We start from the raw sequence: 12,145 nt of genomic DNA on the forward strand, positions 1-12,145 counted from the left end.
TACATGAGTACACCACAACATCCACCAATCCATGGGGTACTGCCACCGGCATACATGAGAAAGCCACAATGCATGGGACAACACCAAAGACATACATGTGACACAACGATCACATCCACCAATGCATGGCACAACGCCAAAGGCATACATGAGTACACCACATCATCCACCAATCCATAGCGCACCACCACCGAAATACATGATTACACCACAACATTCACCAATGCATTGGGTACTACCACCCTCATACGGAAGCCAGGAAGATCACATTCACGAATGCATGCCACACCGCCAACAGCAAAGATGAGTACATCACAACATCCACCAATGCATTCGGTTCAAACAACGACATACATAAGCATACCACAACATCCACCAATGCATGGTGCACTACCACCGGAATACACAAGCCAGAAACATCAAATACACTAATGCATGCAACACCACCAACGGCACAGATGAGTAAACCACAACATCCACCAATGCATTCCGTACAAACAACGGCATACATGAGCGCACCACAACATCCACCAATGCATGGGGCACCACCACCGGAATACACAAGCCAGCACCATCACATCCACTAACGCATGGTACACAGACAACGGCACAAATGAGTAAACCACAACATCCACCAATGCATTCGGTACAAACAAAGGCAGACATGAGCAAATCACAACATCCACCAATGCATGGGACACGAACAAAGGCACACAGGAGTACACTACAACATCCACCAATCAATGGCTCACTGCCACCTGCATACATCAGTACACCAAAACATCCAAAAATGCATGGCGCAGCGCCACCGGCATCCATGAGTACAGGACATCATCCACCAATGCATGGGGCATCAGCACCCTCATACATCATTCACCGCCATCACATCCACAAAGGTGCGGCACTCAACCACTGACATACATGAGTACACCACCACATCCATCAATGCATGGCGCACCGCCACAGGCATACATGAGTACACCACAACATCCACCAATGCATGCGGCACCACCACAAGCATACTTGAGTACAACACAACATCCACCATTGCATGGCGCACCGACAGCGCCATACATGAATACACCACAACATCCACCAATGCATTCGGTAAAAGCAACGGCATACATGAGTACACCACAACATCCACCAATGCATGGTGCAACGCCACCGGCATACGTGAGGACACCACAACATCCACCAATCAATAGGACACCACCAAAGGCATAGATGAGACACCACCATCACATCCATCAATGCATGCCACGCCACCACCGGCAAAATTGAGTACACCACAACATCCACCAATCCATGTGGCACCACCACCCTCATACATGATTCACCGCCATCACATCCACCAATGCATGGCACTCCGCCACTGACATACATGAGTACACAACATCATCCACCAATGCATGGCGCATGGCCACCGGCATATATGATTACATCAGAACAACAAACAATGCATATGGCATTTCTACAGGCATACTTAAGTACACCACAACATCCATCATTGCATGACGCACCGCTACCGGCATACATGAGGACTCCACAACATCCACCAATGCATCGTGCACCGCCACCAGCATACATGATGACACCATAACATCCACCAATGCATGGGACACCACCAAAGGCATACATGATTCACCGCCATCACATCCACCAATGGAAGGCACTCCACCAGTGACATACATGAGTACACCACAACATCCACCAATGCATGGCCCAACGCCACCTCCATACATGAGTACACCACAACATCCACCAATGCATGGCCCAACGCCACCAGCATACATGAGGACACCACAACATCCACGAATGCTTGGGACACCACCAAAGGCATACATGAGACACCACCATCACATCCATCAATGCATGGCACAACGCCACCGGCATACATGAGTACGCCACATCATCAAACAAAACATAGTGCGCAACCACTGAAATACATGAGTGCACCATAACATCCAACAATGCATGTGGCACCACCACCCTCATACATGAATCACCAAAATCACATCCACCAGTGCATGGCACTCTCCCACTGACATACATGAATACACCACATCATCCACCATTAAATAGTGCACCGCCACCGGCATATATGAGTTCACCACAACATCCACCAATGCATGTCGCACCACCACACTCATACATGAATCACTATAATCACATCCACCAGTGCATAGCACTCTGCCACCGACATACATGAGTACACCACATCATCCACCAATGCATGGTGCACCGCCACCGGCATATATGAGTTCACCATAACATCCACCAATACATGTGGCACCAACACCCTCAAACATGATTCACCGCCATCACATCCACCAATGCATGGCACTCCGTCACTGACATACATGAGTACAGCACAACATCCACCAATGCATGGCGCAACGCCACCTCCATACATGAGTACACCACAACATCAACCAATGCATGGTGCACCGCCAACGGCATACATGAAGACACCACAACATCCACCAATGCTTGGGACACCACCAAAGGCATACATGAGACACCACCATCACATCCACCAATGCATGGCGCAACGCCACCTCCATACATGACTACACCACAACATCAACCAATGAATGGTGCACCGCCACCGGCATATATGAGTTCACCATAACATCCACCAATGCATGTGGCACCACCACCCTAATACATCATTCACCGTCACCACATCCACCAATGCATGGCACTCCAACACAGACATACATGAGACGCCACAACATCCACCAATGCATGGCGCAACGCCAATGGTATACATGAGGACACCACAACATCAAACAAAAAACATAGTGCGCCACAACTGACATACATGAGTACACGATAACATTCACCAATGCATGTGGCACCACCACCTTCATACATGACTCACCGCCATCACATCCACCAATGCATGGCACTCCGCCACTGACATACATGAGTATACCACATCATCCACCAATGCATGGCGCATGGCCACCGGCATACATCATTACATCAGAACAACAAACAACACATATGGCATTTCTACAGGCATACTTGAAAACACCACAACATCCACCATTGCATGCCGCACCGCTATCGCTTACATGAGGACACCACAACATCCACCAATGCATCGTGCACCACCACCGGCATACATGATGACACCATAACATCCACCAATGCATGGGACACCACCAAAGGCATACATGATTCACCGCCATCACATCCACCAATGCATGGCAATCCACCACTGACATACATCAGTACACCACAACATCCACCAATGCATGGCGCAACGCCACCTCCATACATGAGTACACCACAACATCCACCAATGCATGACGCACAGCCAAGGGCATACATGAGGACACCACAACATCCACGAATGCTTGGGACACCACCAAACGCATACATGAGACACCACCATCACATCCATCAATGCATGGCACAACGCCACCGGCATACATGAGTACACCACATCATCACACAAAACATAGTGCGCCACCACTGACATACATGAGTACACCATAACATCCACCAATGCATGTGGCACCACCACCATCATACCTGATTCACTGCCATCACATCCACCAATGCATGACACTTCACCACTGACATACATGAGTACACCACAACTTCCACTAATGCATGGCGCACCGCCAACGGCATACATGAGGACACCACAACATCCACCAATGCTTGGGACACCACCAAAGACATACATGAGACACAACCATCACATCCATCAATGCATGGCACAACGGCACCGGCATACATGAGTACACCACATCATCAAACAAAAAACATAGTGCACCGCCACCGGCATACATGATGACACCATAACATCCACCAATGCATGGGACACCACCAAAGGCATGCATGATTCACCGCCATCACATCCACCAATGCATGGCACTCCACCACTGACATACATGACTACACCACAACATCCACCAATGCATGGTGCAACGACACCGGCATACATGAGTACACCACAACATCAACCAATGCACGTCGCACCACCAACGGTATACATGAGGACACCACAACATCCACCAATGCTTGGGACACCACCAAAGGCATACATGAGACACCACCATCACATCCATCAATGCATGGCATAACGCCACCGGCATACATGAGTTTTACCACATCATCAAACAAAACATAGTGCGCCACCACTGACATACATGAGTACACCATAACATCCACCAATGCATGTGGCACCACCACCCTCATACATGATTCACCGTAATCACATCCACCAATGCATGGCACTCCGCCACTGACATACATGAGTACACCACACCATCCACCAATGCATGGTGCACCGCATCCAGCATAAATGACTTCACCACAACATCCACCAATCCATGGGGCACCACCACAGACATACTTGAGTACACTACAGCATCCACCAATGCATGGGGCACCACCACCGGCATACAAAAGCCACCACCATCACATCCACTAATGCATGCCACACCGCCAACCTCACAAATGATTACACCACAACATCCACCAATACATTCGGTACAAACAACGGCATACATGAGTATACCACAACATCCACCAATGCATGGGGAACCACCACCATCAAACATAAGAAACAACCATCACATTCACCAATGCACGGGACAATGAAACGAACATACATGAGTACACCACAACATCCACAAGTGCATGGCCGACCGTCACCAGCAAATATGAGTACACCACAACACCCACCAATGCCTGGGGCATCACCACAGGCATACATATCCCACTACCATCACATACACCAATGTATTCGGAAACAGCCAACGGCATATATGAGAACACCACAACATCCACCAATCTATGGGGCACCTCCATTGGCATGCATGAGGACACCACAACATCCACCAATGCATCGTGCACCGCCACCAGCATACATAAGCACACCACAACATCGACCAATGCATGGTGCACCGTCACAGTCATATATATGGTCACCAGAACATCCACCAATGCATGGGCAACTCCAACGCCATGCATGAGTACACTAAAACATATACCAATGCATGGGGCACCAGCACCCTAATACATTTAACACCACCATCATATCCGATAATGAATGGTGCACCGACATACATGAGTACACCACAACATCCACCAATGCATGGGACACCGCCACCCTCATACATGAGACACCACCATCACATCCACCAGTCCATGGGGCACCGTCATAGGCGTACATGACTACACCACAACATCCACCAATGCATCGTGCACCGCCACCGTCAGACATGAGTAGATAACAACATCCACCAATGAATGGGGCACCGCCACCGGCATAAATGAGTAGATAACAACATCCACCAATGAATCGGGCACCACCACAGGCATACATCAGTACATAACAGCATCCCTCAATGCATGGGGCACCACCACCGGCATACAAGAATAGATAACAACATCCTCCAATGCATGGGGCACCGCCACCGGCATAATTGAGTAGATAACAACATCCACCAATGAATGGGGCACCACCACAGGCATACTTGAGTACATCACAACATCCACCAATGCATGCCGCACCGCCAACGGCATACATGATGACACCATGTCTTCCACCAATGCATGGGGCACCACCACCGGCATACATGAATACATAACAGCATCCACCAATGCAAGGGGCACCACCACCGGCATACAAGAATAGATAACAACATCCACCAATGCATGGGGCACCAGCACAGGCATACTTTAGTACACCACAAGACCCACCAATGCATGGGGCAGCACCACAGGCATACATAAGCCAGCACCATGACATGCACTAACGCATGGCACACCGCCAACGGCACACATGCGTACACCACAACATCTACCACTGCATTCGGTACAAACAACGGCATACATGAGCACACCACAACATCCACCAATGCTTGGGACACCACCAAAGGCACACATGTCACACCACCATCACATCCACCAATCCATGACACAACGCCAAAGGCATACATGAGTACACCACATCATCCACCAATGCATGATGCAGCGCCACCGTCATATCTGAGTTCACCACAACATCCACCAATGCATTCGGTACACACAACGGCATACATGAGCACACCACAACATCCACCAATGCATGGCGCACAGCCACCGGCATACATGAGAACACCACAACATCCACCAATGCATAGTGCACCGCCACCGGCATACATGAGGACACTATACCATCCACCAATGCATGACGCACTGCCACTGGCATACATAAGTACACCACATCATTAACCAATGCATAGCGTGGAACCACCGGCACACATGAGTACACCACGACATCCACCAATGCATGGGGCACCACAACCCTCATACATAAGAAACAACCATCACATCCACCAATGCACGGGACAACGAAACGAACATACATGAGTACACCAAAACTTCCACCAATGCATGGCCGACCGTCACCAGCAAATATGAGTATACCACAACACCCACCAATGCCTGGGGCATCACCACAGGCATACATATCCCACTACCATCACATACACCAATGTATTCGGAAACAGCCAACGGCATATATGAGAACACCACAACATCCGCCAATGCATGGGGCACCACCACCGGCTTGCATGAGTACACCACAACATCCATCAATGCATCGTGCACCGCCACCAGCATACATAAGCACACCACAACATCGACCAATGCATGGTGCACCGACACAGACATATATAAGGACACCAGACCATCCACCAATGGATGGGCAACTCCAACGCCATGCATGAGTATACTAAAACATATACCAATGCATGGGGCACCAGCACCCTAATACATGTAACACCACAATCATATCCGATAATGAATGGCGCACCGACATACATGAGTACACCACAACATCCACCAATGCATGGGACACCGCCACCCTCATACATGAGACACCACCATCACATCCACCAGTGCATGGTGCACCGCCACCGGCATACAAGAGTACACCATAACATCCACCAATGCATGGTGCACCACCACCCTCATACATGAGTACACCACAACATGCACCAATGTATGGCGCACTGTCACCGGCATACATGAGTACACCACATCATCCACCAATGCATAGCGAACCACCACCGCCATACATAAGTATACCACAACATCCACCAATACATGGGGCACCACCACCCTCCTACATGATTCACCACCATCACATTCACCAATGCATGGCACTCCGCCACTGACATACATGCGTACACCACAACATCCACCAATGCATGGGGCACCGCCACCGGCATACAAGAATAGATAACAACATCCACCAATGCATGGGGCACCACCACAAGCATACTTGAGTACACCACAACATCCACCAATGCATGGCGCACCGGCACCACCATACATGAGTACACCACAACATCCACCAACGCATGGGGCACCACCACGTGCATACATAAGCCAGCACCATCATATCCACTAATACATGGCACTCCGCCAACGGCATACATGAGTACACCACATCATCCACCAATGCATAGCGCACCACCACCGCCATACATGAGTACACCACAACATCCACCAATGCATGGGGCACCAGCACCCTCATACATGACTCACCGCCATCACATCCACCAATGCATGGCACTCCGCCACTGACATACATGAGTACACCACAACATCCACCAATGCATGGGGCACCACCACACGCATACATGAGTACACCAAAACATCCTCCAATTAAGAAGAATGACTGCTTAGAAAATAAAAGTCACCGGGACCGTTATGTTGAAAGAAAACGTTTTGAACGTCGGAATGAAATCACATCTGATCTGAACGCCACGTGGTACAACTTGTTTATTTGAAAGGCATTAAATCTATCGCTTCTCCAGTAACTCTTAATTTGCTTTCCAGAAACCGCTGACACAAATTGCATAGTGTTATTTTCAAAATAGCCTCCGTCAATTTCCCATACTTCGGCTCGTGTTAAAGACGCAGAATTGGGTCGTCTCCCTTGCAGATATCAGAGACAATTTAACATGATAAAGTATTGGTGCAAATTGCTTCACACAAATGATCTTATCCTTCGAAATTATTGTGAATGTCTTTTGTGAGAAGTAAAGACCCGTCGTGTTCATAGCTGGGCGTATCAGGGGAACAATATTTAATCTAACATTGGTATCAATGAATTATGACATGGAGATGAAGTATGTCCTGCATACCTACCTTCTTACATACGAAGTTTCGATCAAGCATCTCAAGAGATTGTTGCTATTTATCCAGTTGATCAGAATGTGTAATATATATAAATATTATTGATATTTGCACTCTGCTGTATTACCTATGTAAAGCTATCCCGCACATCTTCGGGAAATATCTATCTAAATTCCGACGTAACTCTCGTAATTCAACTATAGAAACAGCATGTTGAAATAACAGAAAGAAACTATGTTTTTTGTAAAGACGACATTGAAGACGAGTTGCATTTTATATTAGTATGTCGCTATTTTATTAATTACAGAAAACTGTACATAAAACCATATTACTACAGATGCCATATTACTAACATATAAAACCATATTAGTACAATGCATAAACGCATTCAACTTGTAAGTGTTAGAAATGTAAAACAGTTGTGTAATTTAGGTGAATATTTCTATAAAGCTTCTTGTCTCAGAAATGAAATGATGCTAAATAATAAGGTACTTTCTGTACATTCTACCTTATAATCAATGTTTCGTCATCCACCTGTGTCAACTTTCGTCTTTGTAGGCACCACTGATTGTCTGTAAAGGTAAATTATGAATCTCAATCTGACATGGGCACTCATACAATGGTATAATACATCACTTCATATAATGGTATAATACATCACTTCATATAATGGTATAATGCATCACCTGAATCATCCAAACGTTCATCGATAGGTAGGGGTGGCCATTCTTCACTGAGTCGTGTTTGCATTATCCCGAGATTGATACTAAATGTGATTTCAGACACGTGTAAGGAGGAACCATTGTTATACCATTCAGTAAGTTAGACTGGTTTAACGGAATGGAATCGATGAGGAAAAAGACAGATTGGAATAGGCAAGGCAGGATGAATGACGTCTTTAACACGAGCCGAAGTATGGGAAATTGACGGGGGCTATTTTGAAAATAACACTATGCAATTTGTGTCAGCGGTTTCTGGAAAGCAAATTAAGAGTTACTAGAGAAGCGATAGATTTAATGCCTTTCAAATACACGACAAGTTGTACCACGGGGCGTTCAGATCAGATGTGATTTCATTCCGACTTCAAACACGTTTTCTTTCAACATAACGGTTCCGGTGACTTTTATTTTCTATGCAGTCATTCTTGTTAATTGGTGGATGTTTTGGTGTACTCATGTGTGCCGTTGTTTGTGCCGAATGCATTGGTGGATGTGATGGTTATGGTTCATATGCACCGATGGCATTGCCCAGTGCATTGGTGGATGTTGTGGTGTGCTGATGTATGCCGGTGGCGGTGCACGATGCATTGGTGGATGTTGTGGTGTACTCATGTATGTCAGTGGCGGAGTGCTATGCATTGGTGGATGTGATGGCGGTGAATCATGTATGAGTGTGCTGGTGCCCCATGCTTTGGTGGATGTTGTGGTGTACTCATGTATGGCGGTGGTGGTGTCACATACTTTGGTGGATGTTCTGGTGCACTGAGGTATGCAGGTGCCGGTGTGCTATCCATTGGTGGATGTTGTGGTGTACTCCTGTATGTCGGTGGCGGTCTGCCATGCATTATTGGATGTTGTTGTGCACTCATGTATGCCGGTGGTGGTGCGGCATGCATTGGTGGATGTTGTTATGTACTCATGTATGCCGTTGGTAGTGACCCATGGATTGGTGGATGTTGTGGTGTCTCATGTATGAGGGTGGTGGGGTCCCATGCATTGGTATATGTTTTAGTGTACTCATGCATGGCGTTGGAATTGAGCCATGCATTGGTGGATGTTCTGGTGTCCTTATGTATGCCTGTGACGGTACACCATGCATTGGTCGATGTTGTGGTGTACTCATGTATGCTTGTGGCGGTGCACGATGCATTGGTGGATGTTGTGGTGTACTCATGCATGCCGGTGGTGGTGCCCCATGCATTGGTGGATGTTGTGGTGTTCTCATATATGCCGTTGGCTGTTTCCCCGTACATTGGTGGATGTGATGGTAGTGGCATATGTATCCCTGTGGTGATGCCCAAGGCATTGGTGGATGTTGTGGTGTACTCATATTTGCTGGTGACGGTCGGCCATGCACTGGTGGATGTTGTGGTGTACTCCTGTATGTTGGCGGTGTTGTCCCGTGCATTGGTGGATGTGATGGTTGTGTCTCATGTATGAGGGTGGTGTTGGCACATGCATTGGTGGAAGTTTTTGTGTAGTCATGTTTGCCGTTGGCGGTGCGGCATGCATTGGTGGATGTTGTTATGTACTCATGTATGCCATTGGTAGTGACCAATGGATTGGTGGATCTTGTGGTGTACTCATGTATGGAGGTGGTGGTGCGCTATGGATTGGTGGATGATGTGGTGTACTCATGTATGCCTTTCGCGGTGCGGCATGCATTGGTGGATGCTGTTATGTACTCATGTATGCCGTTGTTTGTGGCGAATGCATTGGTGGATGTTGTGGTGTACTCATGTATGGCGGTGGTGGTGCCCCATGCATTGGTTGATGATGTAGTGTACTCATCTATGCCGGTGGCGTTGTGCCATGCATTGGTGGATGTGATGGTGGTGTCTCAAGTATGCCTTTGGTGGTGTCCCTTGCATTGGTGGATGTTGTAGTGTCCTCATGTATGCCGTTGTTTGTACCGAATGCATTGGTGGATGTTGTGGTGTACTCATCTGTGCCGTTGACCCTGTGCCATGCATTAGTGGATGTGATGGTGCTGGCTTATGTATGCCTGTGGTGGTGTCCCATGCATTGGTGGATGTTGTGGTGTACTCATGTATGCCTGTGGAAGTGCGCCATGCATTGGTGGATGTTGTGGTGTACTCATGTTTGCCGGTGCCGGTGCGCCATGCATTGGTGGATGTTGTGGTGTACTCATGCATGGCGGTGGCGGAGTGCCATGCATTGGTTGATGTGATGGCGGTGTCTCATGTATGCCGGTGGTGGTGCACCATGCATTGGTGGATGTTTTGGTGTCCCATGTAATGCCGGTGGTGATGCGCCATGCATTGGTGAATGTGATGGTGGTGTCTCATTTACATGTATTGTGGTGTACGATGTTGAAATGATTTTTTTTTACTTTAAACAAAACGTAAACCAGACATAGTGAAATTAATATTTCGAATCCACGTTATTTTATCTTGCAACTGAAAATTTAAGTCTTAGAATTTTATTTAACTTAGGATAAAAGTTGTTTAACAAACGATTATAGATTCAAATCGTTATTACTGGTTTGTATTGCAAGGAGGTAAGCGCAGCAGTTAGAACAGTGAAACAAGTGCACGTGCGGTACGTGATGAGCGTTAACTTAGACCAACCCAACTTCTCGACGTTTTATATTTAATGTGCACCCCAGCCCCCCAGTAATACAAACAAAGAAAGTGATTTGAAGTTATGATCGTTCGTTTAACAACTTTCATCTTAAGTTGAGTAAACTTATGACAATTAAATGTTCAATTGGCAAGGTATAAAATTATAAGAAATTTGCCATCGTAATTTCATTTTATTCGATTTACGTTTTTGTTTAAAGAGACATTCATCGGTACGCTTTCACGGCAAACGGACTGTAATCGCAGAATAACACGAGTGAGTCACGAAAGCGATGAGCAGTGATAAGCACATCACAATTTACAACATTCCAACCCACGGACGACAGTTTGTTTTAATTCATTTACATTGAATGTTCCATACACCTATGTCACTTTGGGTTTAACTTGTAATTTTAAATTTACAATGGGTTATACCTGTATTGTATTAGCCGTTGATTATGTTTTAGCTATATTGTCTTACATAAATAAATCTGTAATTAATGAAAGAAAATTTTGTTTCATTTTGTTTCAATAATGAATATTACCAGTCTTACTTGGCTCACGCTAAATAAGAAAACATGCCTCTGTGTAAACACTTGTGATTGAGGTGCTTTCAATAGCTCTAATCCTTTGTTTCGGGTTCGGCTACTGGGACTAGGTTGCGTAAGCGAGCGACCCCAAGCGAGCGAC

General features: G+C 46.8%; 1 protein-coding gene across 1 annotated transcript; it reads left to right on the forward strand.

Moving 5' to 3' along the window:
* Positions 1-845: 845 nt before the first annotated feature.
* On the forward strand, positions 846-1,208 carry LOC137255362 (uncharacterized). Its single transcript, XM_067792805.1, has one exon. It carries the CDS (start codon positions 846-848, stop codon positions 1,206-1,208), a length of 363 nt encoding a protein of 120 aa, XP_067648906.1.
* Positions 1,209-12,145: the final 10,937 nt, after the last annotated feature.

The sequence above is a fragment of the Haliotis asinina genome, chromosome 11 (genome assembly GCF_037392515.1).
Source record: "Haliotis asinina isolate JCU_RB_2024 chromosome 11, JCU_Hal_asi_v2, whole genome shotgun sequence".
In the NCBI taxonomy this organism is placed as follows: domain Eukaryota; kingdom Metazoa; phylum Mollusca; class Gastropoda; order Lepetellida; family Haliotidae; genus Haliotis; species Haliotis asinina.